This window comes from Hirundo rustica, chromosome 15 (genome assembly GCF_015227805.2).
Source record: "Hirundo rustica isolate bHirRus1 chromosome 15, bHirRus1.pri.v3, whole genome shotgun sequence".
In the NCBI taxonomy this organism is placed as follows: domain Eukaryota; kingdom Metazoa; phylum Chordata; class Aves; order Passeriformes; family Hirundinidae; genus Hirundo; species Hirundo rustica.
In genome coordinates, this window is record NC_053464.1 from 1,758,229 (window position 1) to 1,774,754 (window position 16,526).

Genomic DNA, 16,526 nt, shown 5'->3' on the forward strand with positions numbered 1-16,526 from the left:
TGTTTTAGAGCATGTCAGGGACATTTTGGACCATGTCAGGGATGTTTCGGAGGAGCTCTGGATGGTTTTGGGCAGCTCTGGGACGTTTTATGCAGCTCAGGGATGTTTTAGAGCATGTCAGGGACATTTTGGACCACGTCAGGGATGTTTTGGGACAGCTCTGGATGTTTTGGAGCAGCTCTTGGGGATGTTTTGGAGGCTCAGCGCTGCTCTGAGCAGTGTGGAGCAGTTTGAAGCAGTCTGGGGGCTTTCAGAGCACTCAGGGTGTGTCAGAGCCTTTCCCCAGCTCTTTGCTGCAGCTCCGGGGCTGCTCGGAGCAGTTCAGAGGAACAGTCTGGAGCCATCCGGAGGCACGGCGGGAGCTGGGAGAGGATTCTGCACGTTCGGGCCCTTTGGGGCGGCTTAAAGGGGTGGGGAGGGGTGGAGGAGGCTTAGAGGGGTGGGGAGCAGCTTAGCAGGGAGGCGAGGGCGTTTAAGGGATTTTTGGAGCGGTTCAGAACAGCCGAGCGCTCCAAGGGGTTCTCCCGGTGCAGAGGGAAGGGAAAGCTCCGTGTTCCTGCCTGGAGCAGACCCACGAGTCCCTGCCCCAGCCTGCCCCGGCCCTGGGCAGCAGCAGCAGCTCCGAGGGTCCCTCACCCCACCTGGATCCTCCAGGAAGGTGAAGGTGGAATTCCCCCATTCCCACCCACACAGCTCGGCTGGCTCGGGGAGATTTTGGCTCCCTCCGACCTTGATCCCTCTGGAATCTGCAGGGTCCAGCCTCCCTCATCCTCATCCTCACCCTCATAAAGTCAGAGCATTCCAGCAAGGTCCAGCCTCCCTCATCCTCATCCTCACCCTCATCAAATCAGAGCATTCCAGCAAGGTCCAGCCTCCCTCATCCTCATCCTCATCCTCATCCTCATCCTCATCCTCATCCTCATCCTCCCAAAATCAGGGCATTCCAGCCAGGTCCAGCCTCCCTCATCCCCATCCTCCCAAAATCAGGGCCCTCCTTGGTGCAGGAGCGTTTCCACTCGCTCCAGCTCCACTGGAGATCCAGCACTTGGATCCTCAGGGTGCTCCAACCCATCTCTGTGGAAAAAAAAGTCTCTGGGCAGGAATAGTAACAGCTTTTAATCCGACAAGAATTGATACATCAGTTAAGACAATACCGTTTTTGCCTCTTTTTTGGGGGATTTCCTTCACATACCGGTCGGGAAAGAGGAACATTTTCAGGATGTACAGCTTTTGTTTTGTTTTTGTTTTGTTTTGTTTTTTTTCTCTCCATAGGGACTTTAAAGCATGGTGAATGTGCAAGTCAGTGCTTTTTGTTTGCTTAAAACTCTTTTTTTTTTTTTTTTTTTTTCCCCGGTGCTTATTTACAGTTACAGTACCTCTGTGAGAGCGACAGGAAAAAACAAACGATCGTTTGAGACCTGAGGATCCGGGATCCCAAGTCGAGAAAGGCAGATCTCCAATATTTATATATTTATACATATATATATATATATATATATGCTTTTGTGTATACACAGATACATTTCTCTCTTCTTTTAAAGTATTAAAAAAATGGATCAACCTTCATTCTATAAAAATACCTACTCTACAAGATAGAAAAATTTTCCCTCTCCAAGTGTACACTGATTTACACCCAAAGCTTCTCTGGAAATGTACATTACGTGGCTTCTTCCCGCGGCCTCGGGGCGGGGCGGGGGGCAGGGAGGGCTGGGTGCGGGGTGCAGGAGCTGCCCCGGGGTTTGGGGGCTTCACCCCGACCCCGCTGCCCCGCGGGGGCTCTGGGGTTGCGCGCCCAGAGGTGACGCGGCCGCGGCTCGGCTCCCCCGGGATAAGGCGGCGACAGGGCCACCCCGAGGGCTGGAAGGGGCTTGGGGAGGAGCAGGAGAGCCCCGGGATCGCCGCGGCTTCTGCTTCCAGGCCGTCCCGGCATTCCCAAAGCCCGCCGAGCAGGAGGAACCGCGGGCTGCAGGCGATGCCCGGGACTCCCCGGGCCGTCTCCTGCCGGGAGCCCAGCGGAGCGCGGGGAGAGGAGCCGCTCCCGGGCCGTGCCACGGCCAGCAGCCCAGAGCCGGCCGATGTAAACATGGCTTTTGTTCCGCAGGGAGCCGCCGCGGGGCTCTCGGGCTCCTCTCCCCACCGGGCCGGTGCCAGGGGCGAGGAAGGACGCGGCTCCTCCGGGCCGGCCCCAGCCCAGGGCCGGGGAAGGAGCCGGAGCAGGCTCTCCCTCCAGGAGCGCAGCTATCACCAGCAGAGCCCTGCTCCGGCCGGGAATGGCACAGGCCGCCGTCCCCGGGCCAGGACTCGGGGAGGTGAGGTGGGGAGCTCGGGCCTCTCCGCTGCAGCTCCCAAAGTGCCGGGACGAGGAGAGCTGCGGCCTCGCCCCGGTGCAGACAGAGCCCGCGTGTCTGTCCCCAGCTGGGGACGAGCGACAGCTTCCCCCGGAGCCACCTCCGCGGCACAGCCCGGCAGGAGGAGGAGGAGGAGGAGGGAGAGGAGCCGGGATGCCGAGACGTGCCGACAGTACTGAGCCACAGACAGCAGAAATAAATAAGGAGGCAGGTGACCGAGTGAGCTCACGCCCTGTCCCCAACAGCCCCGGGCTGCCCCGGCGGGCACCGAGGGCTCTGCCGGCCCCAGCAGGAGCACGGGGCAAGGATGGGCTGAGCCAGCTGGATGAGGACATTTGCATTAAGTTAATTAAAAAAACAAAAACAACAAAACCCCAAAACAAAACCGAAGCCCAAGCCTGTGCGAGTCCGGGACGTGCTTCCCTCGTTCCCAGCTCTGCCCGGTGAGCGTGTCGGGGACACTTTGGCACAGCAGACGCCGGGGCCGGGCAGGGCAGCAGGGAAAGTCAGCGCCGTCGCTTCCCCCTCCGTGCCGATCTCCCGCGGTTCCGAGCAGCCCTGGGAGGGGCCCGGTGCCTGTGGGGACAGTCCCCAGCGCCACAGGCACTTCCTGCAGCGTCCCCTTCCTGAGCTCCTTCTCCAGGTTCCCTTTCACCCCTCCGCAGCCAGAAGGGCTTCAAAATAACGGAGTCAGACAACAAAGCCTGGCTGCTGGTTCTCCTTTTCCCTGGTCCGTGGCTCAGTCACCCCCCGACCTGAGGCTTCCTTGTGCCTTCATCAAGTGCAAAGACGTCTGGAGTCCCTCTTCATCCTCTCAGAGCACCAAATCCACCCGAGGAGCGCAGCTGCCGTTACTTGACCTCCAGGATGGAGGGGTTGGTCTCCATGATGGCCACGATGATCCTGTCGATGTAATCCTGCAGGCGGAAGTTGATCTCCTCCTGCTTCTGGATCGCTTCCATGAGCTGCAGCAGAGGGAGGAAAGGGAGGGAGAGGTCACTGCCTGACACTGCCGAGGGCTTCCCGTGGCTCTGCGCATCCACGGGTGTCTCCCTGGCTCTTCACTCTGGACTGGGATATTCCTGACCCTGTTTAAGTGGCCAGGGAAAACTGGCTCTGCTCACTCCTGTCCTTCCTCAAGCTCTGAGCCTGGTGGGGTGGGGGAGAGCAGGGAGCATCACATCTCCACTGGATCCCTGAAATATCCGGGTGTGTTTCCCCACTTCCTGAGGTGTTAAAGATTTAATTGCAGCGCTTGTGCAGGCTCAGCCACCCGTGGTTGGTGCTCTGCTCAGGGAGAACACGTGCTGGAGGAACTGGGATCTCCAGGGGGAATGTCCTGGCTCTCAGGGGTTTTAAGAGCTCCAGAGAGATGGACACAGCCCATGGTGGCTGCTCTGTCCCGGAAGGGGGAGGCTGTCCCAGGGCAGGCAAAGCAGAGCTGCCAGAATCAGCAAACGGGCAGGGAGCAGCTTCCCTGTTCCCAGGAGGGAGGGCTGGGGGGCAGGTAAGTCCTGAGAGCTCTACAGATAACTGTGTGGGGATTTCTTTGCTCTAGCCAGATTCCAGGGGAATTTTGGGCATGGGCTGGGCCACAGACAGGGCACATCAGCTCCCCCCAGGCTGTCCCAGGTGGAGGCACCCAGGACGGTGCAGTCTGGGCCAGCAGCTCCTCACGGCACGTACCTCATCTCTGGAGACAGAGCTGATCTCCGCTGCCAGGGACTCAGAGAAGGAGGCTGAGAACAGGTTCTTGGCTCCCTGGATGCTCAGGTTGATGATCTGCCCGTTCAGTTCATCGTTCTGCTCCTTCAGGTTCCTGTTATCCTGTTCACACACACAAAGCACACGCTGCTGGAGCACCTGGCACTCAGAGCTGATCCAGCCTGGCAAAGGCAGACAGGGACTTCATCCTAACACAGCTCCCACAGCGCAGGAACAGCACATGGGCTGCTGCCTCCAGCCCAGCAGAGCCTGGAGAACCTCTGGAAGCATGAGATACCCTGGAAAGGTCCAGGGGACACGGCAGAGAGAAGAGCTCCTGCTGTCCCTGAGAAAGCACCAACCTCCCTCTCCCAGCACAGCGAGATTGGGCTGCTGGATCCATCCCCTTGGGAGAGCCCCTGGACCCTGCTGGTCCTCCCTTGGCATCAGGAACTCGTTTCCCTGCCAGCCCAGCCCTCCTTACCTGCTTGAGCTGCTTGATCTCCTGCTCCAGCTCTGTCTCCCGTGTCCTGCTGTTGTACTCCTGCAGCCCCATGCTGCTGCTCCGGCCCCTGCGCTGCTCCGCCTCCAGCTTGAAGAGCTGCAGGTGCTCCAGCTGCTTCCTGAGGTCCTCGATGAGCTGCAGGGCAAGGCCAGGGGACAGCTGAGTGCCACAGCCCCCGGAGATCCGGCAGCACCCTCTGCGCGTGGCTGCTGTGCGAGCAGCTCCATGGACTCCTGCAGCAGGATTGCTGGCCAGAGCCATCCCTGAGCGTCCATGAGTGGCTGCCCTGCCCCTGGAAGTGTCCAAGGCCAGGCTGGATGGAGCCTGGAGCAATCTGGGACAGAGGAAGGCGTCCCTGACCATGGCAGGGGGTGGGATGGGATGAGCTTTGAGGTCCTCTCCAACCCAAACCACCCCATGACTGCATTCCTTTCTGGGAGGCACTTGGTTTCCTCTTCCTTCCTCACACCTCCAGCAAGCAGGGGATGGGGAGCTACCAAAGCACATGAGCACAGCCCTGGAAGGACCTTGCTGAGGGCCAAAGATGCTGGCTTGGGGTCTGCAGCAGCACAGAGCCCCCAGCAGTGGGGGTCCCTCCCCAGCCAGCTCCCTCCTGCTGCGGGGCTGGGTTCCCTCCTCACCCCTGAGCCCCCAGTGACACCACAGTGACACCACAGTGACACCACAGTGACAACAAATCCCTCTTTGGGCCCAAAGCTCCGTTCCTGCCACCACAGCCAGCCCTGCTGGGGCCTCCAGCTGGAAGCACCAGGCCCAGATGATGGGAGGACTGGGAGGGTGTGATCCTGCTCCCCGGCACTCAGCTCTCACCCCCAGCCTCACCCCCTCTGCTCCTGCCTGCTGGGCCCATGTGCCACCGCTCCTTCCAGGCAGGAAGGGAAGGGCCCAGGGTGGCACAGTGCCCTCGCAGGGACCATGCTGGATGGATTTCAGAGCAGCAGCAGCAGTGACTGAGGTGCTGCAGCTCAGCTGCTGAACCCCTTTCCTGTGCCAGGCAGCACCCACCGCTCCAGTCACGCCCATTTCTGGAGAGGTGCCAAGGCTGGAGTCCCACGTTTTGGGGACAGGGCTGTGGCAGGCCCAGGCTCCACTCACCTCCTGCGTGGACTCCTTCTCCTTCTGGAACTGGTGCCTCTCCTGACTCAGCTTGTCCCCCATCTTCCTCTTTTTCTCCTGCTCCTCCGTGAGCTGCACAGTGAGGTCCTCGATCTCATCCAGCAGCTTCTGCTTCTCCTGCAAGGACACGAGCAGCCCAGTGAGGGGCCTGGCTCTGCAGGAACGCTCCTCTCCTGACGCACCAGGAGGCTCTGCCTGCTGGGATCTCATCTGCTCAGGGCCCTGGGGCTTTGGCAGCACTGAGGGATGGCTCCAGAGTGAATCCACAGGAATATCCACGCTTTCTGGGAAGCACAGTGCTGGCGTGGGATGGGCTGGGAGGGACTGGGGCCAGCACGGGGGCTCCAGGCCAAGGACAGACATGAAATCATAAGGCTCCTTATGTCTGCATTTCAGGAAGGTCCTGAATTGGAGATCTCTACCTCCCTCTTGGTTTCAGGTATGAAAGGTTTTAACTGAGGGCTGATCCAAGATGGAACAGACCAGTTCAAGCTGGGATGTAAAACACATAGCCCAGCTCTGTTCCCTTCTCCCCCCCAAAGCCTTGGCTGAATGTTTGGGATGCAGGTGAAGATGCCAACAGCCCCCAGGGCAGCACCTTCTGCCTGTGCCCAGCTCAAGCCCTCCCCAGGCTCACAGCTTCCAGGCCCATGGGAAAGGCTTTGGCTTTCAGAACTCCACAAATGGCACAAGACCCCTCCAGGGCTGCTGATGGGTGGCCTGTGGCACACAGGGCTGAGGAGCAGCTCCATGGGGAGCTCCAGGGGCTGACCCGGGGCTGTCCTGCTCCATGGAGCAGCACCAGAGGCACCACACCAGCAGGAAAGGCAACACTGACAACAAAATCCTGATTTTTGGGCACTGGACAGGAGAGCAGCTCATCAGCCAGGCTTCTCCTGGGTACTGACTGCACCTCTTGCTCCTCCATCCCACTCACTGTGGAGGAGAATGGCTCTGCATGGATCAAAACCAACCTCCCATGGCTGAAACACACCACGGCACGGAATTTATCCTCAGAGCCACTAGGTTTTTCCTGCCCCCAGCCTCAGCTGTGACCACAGGCTCCTGGCAGATGAAGACCGTGTCAGGAGGGATGGAGCTGCAGCGCTCTCCCATGGGATTAAACACCGATAAAATGCCTCGGGCGCTTCAGCTGGGTGACGAGTTTTGATTTCAGTTCAATTTTAACCTTAATTCTGCCCCAAGCTCGGCAGAGACAAAATGCAGCCCCTGTTCCAGGCGTCCCACCTGTAACCCACACTGTCCCTGAAGAGGAGGCTCTTGGGGAAGCCCCCAGCCCTGCAGGGCCTTGGATCCTGAGCAGGGCGACAGGGAGAGGGGCTGGGAGGTGACACAGATCTTGGAAAACTCGACTCACAAATCCCAGGACACGGAGATACAGCAGCCCTGCTCCCCCTCCTCCCCTGCACTGGACTGGCCAGAGGGATGGGGACAGGGATGGGGACAGGGATGGGGACGAGCTTCCACAAGAGGGCACGAGTCCCCTCCCGACCAGCCACTGCCACAGAGAGATTTAACAGGGATTTATTCCCAGCTTCCAGGCTGAACAGTGGGAAACTGCAAGGGTAACTGCGTGGGACAGTGCTGTCCAAAGCGGGGCCTGCAGCCACTGGAAAGTGAAAGCAACTGCTTTGTTACATTAAATGGATCTCATGTTCATGAAAATTCACCCCAAAGCGAGAATTTCATCCCAAAACCAGGCACCCCCTGGCCTCACCTCCTCAAGCCGCTCGATGTTGGCTCTCAGACAGGGGACACAGGACCTCAGCTCGCTGTTCTCGTCATCCAGCTGCTGCAGCCTGCAAAGGGAACGGCTGTGAGACCCACCCCAGCATCCCACGTGGGGGGAAAACATCCCCAGGAATATTAAACCAAAGAGAAGCCAGCAGGGATTCATCTGTTCAAGGCAAACCCTGAGATATTTCTGCTGCCAGGGGAAAGAGAGGGGCATCCACACAATCCTGACATCCGCCAGGTCCAGTGCTACTCCTTGTTCCAAGGGATTTTCGGTCCCTGGACAAGCCTCAGCAGCAGAGACAACAGAACAGGGGGTCAGAGAGGGTTTGGCTTTGCATTCCCAGGTAAAACCCCACTGTCTTCATCTTCCATGGACTGCAAGGGATGAACAACAGCAAAACATCCTGGGAAAGCTGGAAAAAGCCTGTCAAACAACTGACACCTCTCCCACCAGACTTCTTCCTTTGGAATCCAACAGGCAGCACGCACCTGGCTGGGACACTGCCTTTTTGGAGGATTCTTCTTTCCCAAGTATTTGCCTGTTTCCATCAAGGTGGAAAACACCTGGGCATTAAAAGTACTCCAAGGGGTCATTTATGGGAAGAAGCATTAATAAATCCCCTCTTCATCCTCACACTGCAGGGCGGGCACATGGGTAAAGGATGGGAGCTAAACTGAAAATGCACCAGAGCAGCTCAAATAAAGAATCCAAGATTAGGTCTGAGGGCCAAAGGTGGAAATAACCAAAAACTCGGGTTTTGTGGTGACTTTAGTCACGCCTTGAAGCAACTAAACTCCCTGCCTGGCTCCTCTGTGCCCCCAAGGCTGCCTGTGCACAGGTTCTGGAGTGGCCCCAGGAGAGCTCCACCCCCAGCCCCACCTGGCCTGCAGGTTCTCGATCTCAATGCTCTTCTCCCTCTCCATTTTGCTGAGCAGCTCCCTCTGCTTCTTGATCTCCTCCAGCAGGGTCTGGTCAGCCCTCAGCTCCTGCTCCTTCAGCTGCTCCTCCAGCGCGTTTGCTCTGCGGAGGAGAAAGAGGGGATTGAACTTTCCTTCGGCCCGCTGGAGCTGCCATCCCAAGGGAGGGACCAGAGTCTCTTCCCAGCCCCCTTCCCACCCCTCAGGTGAGCTGGGAGAAGCAGATGGTAAAACAGAACAAGCTTCCAGGGACAATACACCAATCACCATCCCAAAGAGCTTCACTGCATCCCAGCAGAGGCAGCAGGAGAAGCAGCACCTTTCCATCCAAGGTTTCCTAAGTCAGATGCCTTAAGGAACACAAGCATGCTATTCAATTTACAGCCTGGGAAATAAGTTAATTTTTAATTATTTTTAAGTGTCTTCTATGCATTAGAACTATTTCCAAGTGCAGCCTCACACATCCACATCTCTTAATGGGAATCTCAGAGTCACTGGGGTTGGAAAAGACCTTGAAGAACATCTAATCCAAACATAAATCCGAGGGTTCTGGTTCCAACTGCATTAGCCAAGGCAGAGAAATACTCCTTCAGCTGTTTCCAGCATGGTCTCACTGCTCTGAGGAAAGGAAACAGCCTCAATCCTTCTTCTTTTCACTCTTTTGTGATGCCAATGAAAAGTAAGGGATCTGCCGGTCACCCTTCCCTGTGTGTCAGCAGAACTGCAGATCACAGAATCCCACAATGGTTTGGGTGGGAAGGGACCTTGAAACTCATCCCATCCCACCCCTGCCATCTGCAGGGACACCTCCCACCATCCCAGGCTGCTCCAAGCCCCAGTGTCCAGCCTGGCCTTGGGCACTGCCAGGGATCCAGGGGCAGCCACAGCTGCTCTGGGCACCCTGTGCCAGGGCCTGCCCACCCTGCCAGGGAACAATTCCTGCCCAATCTCCCATCCAGCCCTGCCCTCTGGCAGTGGAAGCCATTCCCTGTGTCCTGTCCCTCCAGCCCTTGTCCCCAGTCCCTCTGCAGCTCTCCTGGAGCCCTTTAGGCCCTGGCAGGGGCTCTGAGCTCTCCCTGGAGCCTTCTCCTCTCCAGGTGAGCACCCCCAGCTCTCCCAGCCTGGCTCCACTATCCCAGGTTGCTCCAAGCCCTGGCCATAAGCTCTTCCAGGGATGGGGCTGGGAGCTGGAATTTATGCAATGGCTTTGCCCAGGGGAAAGCTTTTCCCAGCTGATCCCACTCCTCCCCAGCACGGAGCTCACCCAGAGCCAGCTGACACTTCCAGGCCGAGCTGTTGAAGTGAAAACATTTCCCTGTTTATCAGGGCTCAGGGAAACGTTCATTTGAGTGGCTCAGTTCCCTGACACGACTGTTACTTAACAGAATTACAGCCCTATAGATAAACTCTGCCGGGTTTATCTGCCCAGGGTAAGGAGATGCTGGGAGAGAGGAGCCTGGCAGATTAGTACACACAGGGATTACATCATGTGGGATCCAAAGGGCTGCACCCCGGCCAGGATCTGGCACCAAGCCTTGGAGCTCCAGAGACCATTTGGAAGGGGCAAATGGGGCAGGAAAATAGAGTAATACAAATATAAATACAATATATTCATATCAAGACCCAGAGTTCCAGAGACCTTTTTGGAGGGACACATGGAGCAGGGAAGCACATTAAAAAAAAAAAAATATATATATAATGAAACATCCTGAGTGGAAAGAGACCCACCAGGATCATTGATTCCAGCCCCTGGCCCTGCACAGACACCCAACAATCCTACCCTGGGCATCCCTGGCAGCGCTGTCCAAACTCTCCTGGAGCTCTGGCAGCCTCGGGGCCGTGCCCATTCCCAGGGGAGCCTGGGCAGTGCCAGCACCCTCTGGGGATGAACCTTTTCCTAAAATCCAGCCTGACCCTCCCTTACTCAGCTCCAGCACTTAAAAGCCATATGTAAAAATCACCAAAAGCCAAGTCCTGGAGCTCCAGAGAACTCAAGCACACAAAATATCCAATCTCCATGTCCCTGTGTCCTGTTCTCAGCTGGGATGGAGTCCACACCCCTGGCAAAGGCTGTGGTTTGGATCTGGGAAGGGAGCTGGAGCACGTGGAGGGGGCAGGCTCCCCGGGTGAGGCTCCTACCTGTGCACCAGCTGCAGGTTCTCCTGCCGGAGGCGGCTGTGCTGCTCCCCGTTGGCCGCCGTGTCCTTCTCCAGCTCCGTCACCCGCTTCTCCAGGAACACCACCTGCCACAGGGACGTGGATCAGCCTCTGGGCATCCTCAAACCCAGAGCAGCCCCTACAACACCCCCAAACAAGGAGCGTTCCCACTGGAATTGGGCAGTCGTGCCTGGATTTAAAGCATCCCTTTAAAACATCCTTTTGACCCCGGTTTCCCAGGTTTTGAGGGCTCCCATGTACCAGTTTGGGGTCAAACACTTCACTCTTTCCCTTTCCTTTCTCCAACCCCTTCCTGATGACATCCTAAGAGAAGCCTAAGAGGGGAAGATCATGGTGGATCTCCAGAGCTCCGTGGATAATTCCCCACTGCCTGGAACAGGATGGAAACCCTGGATTTACAGATGGAAGAATCAATGCCAGCCGGTAGGTATGGACCAGAGGGGAGGATTTTCTCCCCGTACCTGTACAGTGTTTATTCCAGCTGTTTTTGCATTTTAATCATTCAAATTCCATAGAAAACAATCCTGGGGGAGAAGGAACAAGGAGCATGTCTGGAAAAGCCAAACCCTGGCTCTAGGAGAAGAGCAGGAGACATGGGAGTATTAAAGAGGCCATGCAGACACACGAGGCCCTTCCCAGCTGTGCCTTCTCCATCAAAAGTTTCCCAAGTCAAATGCCTTAAGGAACCCAACTATTTTATTCAACTTTCAGCCTTGGAAAAATGTTTTTAAGGTCTTCCCTGCAGCCACACACATACACATTTCTCTTTCACACACAGTTCCTCACGACATTCATATTCCAGAGCTAAAAAGCCATTTCCAAGGAGTTTCAGGACTTCAGTAGACATTGACACAATCTTAGCTTCTTTCCCATAGCTTCTTCTCCCTGTTTTTTAACTAGGGATACTCAAACAAAATCTCCCCGGTGCTCCCGTCTTATCCTACAATTCTTTTCTTGCAACACCCCAGGAAAACCCATCGGCAGCAGCACAAAATCTGCTCTACCCTGACAGCATGAGCAGAGTGTGCCAAGGAGAGGAAGTTTCTGTTTCACATCGGGTGGGTTGCCTCCGAAAAGCAGAACCCGAGAACATCTTCTTGTGTGAAGGAGAAGTGAAAACGCTGCCTGTGAACAGCCCATTCCCCCTCCCAGCACTCTGAGGGAAGCCACTGCCCCCGGAGAAGGATCCAGTGTCACCTCCTGACCCTGCGCAGCACCTGAGTGCTCTCCTCCTCCCTTCCCATGTCCCACCTGCAGCCATCTACCCACGGAGAGGAGCTTCAGCCTGATCCTGCCTGGGGACATTGGAGCACTGCAAGGCACCGAATCCTGCAGGGTAACACAGACAGCGCCGCTCCCACCTTATCCTGTCATCCTTTCCTCTCAACACCTCAGGAAAACTCAGCGGCAGCAGCCCCAAATCAGCTGGATCCTGGTGGCACGGGCCGAGGGAAGGAGGGAAGGAGGGAAGGAGGGAAGGAGGGAAGGAGGGAAGGAGGGAAGGAGGGAAGGAGGGCCTCACCTTGTCCGTGATGTCCTCGTCCGTGCACTCCAGGTTCTCCCGGTAGGATTCCTCCATCACCCCCACGGCCAAGGAGCTCGTCTGGTGCAGCTGCCTGAAACGGAGACAAACCACCCCGACCCACAGCAGCACCGGCATCAGCGCCAGCACCGGGACCATGGCGACAGCAGGAGACAGACGCCGGCCCGGCCGCCACCTCCCGCCCTCCTCCGAAGGGCTTGATCAGCCCTGCTCCTGGGAACGCTGGATGTCCCCGGCACAGCGGCCGTGCCCCTCACCACGGAGTCGTCCCGGGCAATCCGGCCCCTCGGAGCGCCCGCACGGCAGACGTGGACGCGCTCCCGGGACTTCACACCGCGATCGTTGCTCTTGCTCTTTGGAATGGGAAGAGATAAGAGCTCCCTCTTCCCACTTTCTTTCTTTAGCACGGTCCCAAGGCCGTGGGTTATCCGGCAGAGACCAGAGTACTGCCAACGGTGATAAAGCTGGGAAGAAGTGGGGGTGTAGGGGGAGGGAGGGGGGTGAACCCCCTGAGGCTGCTGTGGCCCCCCAGCCCGGGGTGAGCTAATCATTAACGAGGCCTCGTGACAGCGGCGTCCCCGCTTTGTGACGAGCTAAAGGACACCCTGGGGAGGGGCTGGCTGGGGCTTCACCCTCGGCAGGGCTGTGGATCTGCCCTGGGACCCTGGGCAGGAGGAGAACACTGCTCTCCTGCTTTGAGCGGAGAATGGATGACAAAACCACGGAGGTCTCTTTAACCCTCAGTTCTTCCCAGGAATTTGTACCGTCGGCTCTCGAATTCCTCCCACTACACAGTGTGTTCATGCCAGGACTCACTAAGCACAACTGGCATTTACCAAGAGACCACAGCCTGATTTTGCATCCTCACCCTCAGTTTATATTTAGATTTTCAAGTCTCAGGCACATTTGTCATTTAAATCCTGCCAAGCACAACAGGGCTTAAGCAGCTGAGATTTCTTGGCACGAGCAGAACCCAGATAACAAAAATGAAGAAAGAGCCCTTACCAAAATGAAATCAATTTTCTAAAAGCAAATGTTTTAGGATTATTCGCTAATTACAGTAGCTGCAACAAAGGATTTGCTTTGGGCTGAGCTTAAGGATCTGGCTCGGCAAAACCCTGTTATCTGCCTCCTTATCACAAACCAAACCTGACTGCTCTTCAATTAACTAATATTTACCCAAGCCCACACATCCCTGCCTCAGAAAAGCACAGGGCCAGGAGGGCTCAATCCCCCATAAGACAGGCTATCTCCGTTCCCAAAAGTGTAACTCAGATCCTCCCAAAATTATCTGTGGCAGGCACGGGACAAAAACGAGTCCTAAAACAGGAAACCTGGGGACAGGCTGCTCCCCTCAGCCCTCCTTCCTGCCAGTGTTTTTAACAAAGCTCTAGAAAGTAAGATGAGTGGAAGTAGGAAATGTAATATCAAGGATCTGCTTCCTTTCCAGGAGGGGAAACTGTGCCAGGGGAGATTGCTGAGCGCAGGAAAAATGGAGAAGGGAAAGGTGGGAGAGCACAGTGGGAGGAAGAGGTGCAGGGGAGCTGCTTGGGTCAGCACAGGGAGCAGAGTGCCAGGAACAGGAACGTTCCCAAACTGAGCTGCCTGTTCCTCCACAGTGTCCCTGTGCTGCTGGGAAACCAGCAAGGAGAAATCCACCAAGGGCAGAGGGAAATCTCCCTCCTGAGCGTAGCAGAGGCAGAACAGTGGAGGTAAGACCCAGTTTATCCTTAAAATCATGATGGCACGGGAACAGGAGGGATGGAGGAGCTGGGAGAGGAAAGGTGAGCCTGGCTATATCCCACCTATCCAATCTATCCAATATCCCTGTGCAGTCAGGGATCTCAGTGCTCACACGGAAAAAGTGACTGACATCACACGAGGTGGTCATGCAGGACAGAGGCAGCACAGCGTTAAACCTGGGCTTAAACCAGGGCTAAACCAGGGTTAAACCAGCCAACCAGGGCTACCTGCAGCCCGCCCAGGTGCCCCAGAGCCCCTGGCTGAGCAGAGGGAGCTGCTCCCACAACGCCGAGTGCTGAGGGGGACACGGAGTGAAGGAGAACAGGACCAAGAGCTGTCTAAGGCAGCTGGGATTTTTGGAGTGCTGGAGAATCCCTCCAGGTGGGGGTACTGCCTGCTGTGGTCCTGTAGAACTCTACAGACACGGTGATACTGGGAGGAGACATCCCAGAGGGATATGTCCTTCTAGAGACTCCTTCCCTCCTCCGTGTGCCCCCTGCTATGGCACTGGAAGGACAGAGCGTGAGGAAAAGCCCCCCACCTTTTCCTGGAAGGAATCAGGCTGCCAGCAGCCTCCAGCTGTGTGCATGAGCGAGAAACCCCCATTCCCGAAAAAAGATACCAGAATCAAACCCACTTTTCCCCAGCACTAGGGAATATTTCCAGAAATACAACTCCCCAAGCTTATTTTGAGTTTTCCTTCCACGGAGCCAGCAGCACGCACGGATCAAGCAAACAACAACAGGAGTGTGAGCTTACCTTGCCACCTTCTTGCTGGAGAGTCTTTTATTTGGGCTGCAAAATGAAGAGAAAACAGGAAAGAGTTAGAAAAGCTGACAGTGGAGAGCCAGGGAAACAGGAAACTGCATGGACTCCGGGGCACATCCTTTGCCCTGGCGGGGAGCGCCCTTGGCATGCACCCCGAAACCCCTGGAGAGGGCAGGAGAGGGGCCACTGCCGTGTCCAACAGCAAGGAATAACAAAGCACATGGAATAACGCCGAGGAGAGCTCGCTGCCCCCCGCCACGCTCTGCTCTCCCGCTGATCCCTGCCTGAAAACCGATCCCCAAGGAAAGAACTAAGAATAGCTGGGAGGCTGGGGGGGCTCCAGCTCGGTGCTGATGGCAGACTGAGCCACATGTCCTGCACCCCACGGCACCCCAGGCCTCTCCTGCCACCCCCAGAGCTCCCACGGACTGGGCAGCAACAGCACATCCACCCTTCTGCCCTTCCACAGCCACCATCCCACTGCATCAATCCATCCTTCTGTCCTTCCACAGCCACCATCCCACTGCATCAATCCACCCTTCTGTCCTTCCACAGCCACCATCCCACTGCATCAATCCATCCTGTCCTTCCACAGCCACCATCCCACTGCATCCATCCTTCTGTCCTTCCACAGCCACCATCCCACTGCATCAATCCATCCATCCTGTCCTTCCACAGCCACCATCCCACTGCATCCACCCTTCTGTCCTTCCACAGCCACCATCCCACTGCATCCATCCTTCTGTCCTTCCACAGCCACCATCCCACTGCATCCATCCATCCTTCTGTCCTTCCACAGCCACCATCCCACTGCATCAATCCATCCTGTCCTTCCACAGCCACCATCCCACTGCATCCATCCTTCTGTCCTTCCACAGCCACCATCCCACTGCATCCATCCTTCTGTCCTTCCACAGCCACCATCCCACTGCATCCATCCATCCTTCTGTCCTTCCACAGCCACCATCCCACTGCATCCATCCATCCTTCTGTCCTTCCACAGCCACCATCCCACTGCATCCATCCATCCTTCTGTCCTTCCACAGCCACCATCCCACTGCATCAATCCTTCCATCCTTCCACAGCCACCATCCCACTGCATCAATCCATCCTTCTGTCCTTCCACAGCCGCCATCCCACTGCATCCATCCATCCTTCTGTCCTTCCACAGCCGCCATCCCACTGCATCCATCCATCCTTCTGTCCTTCCCCAGCCACCATCCCACTGCATCCATCCATCCTGTCCTTCCACAGCCACCATCCCACTGCATCAATCCTTCCGTCCTTCCACAGCCACCATCCCACTGCATCTATCCATCCTGTCCTTCCATAGCCACCATCCCACTGCATCCATCCATCCTGTCCTTCCACAGCCACCATCCCACTGCATCAATCCTTCTGTCCTTCCACAGCCACCATCCCACTGCATCCATCCATCCTTCTGTCCTTCCACAGCCACCATCCCACTGCATCTATCCATCCTGTCCTTCCACAGCCACCATCCCACTGCATCAATCCTTCCATCCTTCCACAGCCACCATCCCACTGCATCCATCCATCCTTCTGTCCTTCCACAGCCACCATCCCACTGCATCAATCCTTCTGTCCTTCCACAGCCACCATCCCACTGCATCAATCCTTCTGTCCTTCCACAGCCACCATCCCACTGCATCCATCCATCCTTCTGTCCTTCCACAGCCGCCATCCCACTGCATCCATCCATCCTTCTGTCCTTCCACAGCCACCATCCCACTGCATCCATCCATCCTTCTGTCCTTCCACAGCCACCATCCCACTGCATCAATCCTTCTGTCCTTCCACAGCCACCATCCCACTGCATCCATCCATCCTTCTGTCCTTCCACAGCCGCCATCCCACTGCATCAATCCATCCTTCTGTCCTTCCACAGCCACCATCCCACTGC

The 16,526-nt window shown here is 56.7% G+C and overlaps 1 protein-coding gene across 4 annotated transcripts in view; it reads right to left on the minus strand.

Annotated features, from left to right (window-relative positions):
* Positions 1 to 1,096: 1,096 nt before the first annotated feature.
* Positions 1,097 to 16,526, minus strand: part of RAB11FIP3 (RAB11 family interacting protein 3) — a 76,072-nt gene continuing 60,642 nt past the window's right edge. For all 4 annotated transcript variants that reach the window (XM_040078934.1, XM_040078937.1, XM_040078936.1 and 1 more), the window contains 9 exons: positions 14,594 to 14,629; positions 12,071 to 12,164; positions 10,510 to 10,613; positions 8,333 to 8,473; positions 7,433 to 7,514; positions 5,674 to 5,811; positions 4,537 to 4,692; positions 4,035 to 4,175; positions 1,097 to 3,313 (listed from right to left, as the gene is read on the minus strand). In XM_040078934.1, the coding sequence (XP_039934868.1) occupies positions 3,200 to 3,313; positions 4,035 to 4,175; positions 4,537 to 4,692; positions 5,674 to 5,811; positions 7,433 to 7,514; positions 8,333 to 8,473; positions 10,510 to 10,613; positions 12,071 to 12,164; positions 14,594 to 14,629 (1,006 nt within the window). In that variant the 3' untranslated portion in view covers positions 1,097 to 3,199. The remainder of the gene's footprint in view (positions 3,314 to 4,034; positions 4,176 to 4,536; positions 4,693 to 5,673; positions 5,812 to 7,432; positions 7,515 to 8,332; positions 8,474 to 10,509; positions 10,614 to 12,070; positions 12,165 to 14,593; positions 14,630 to 16,526) is intronic.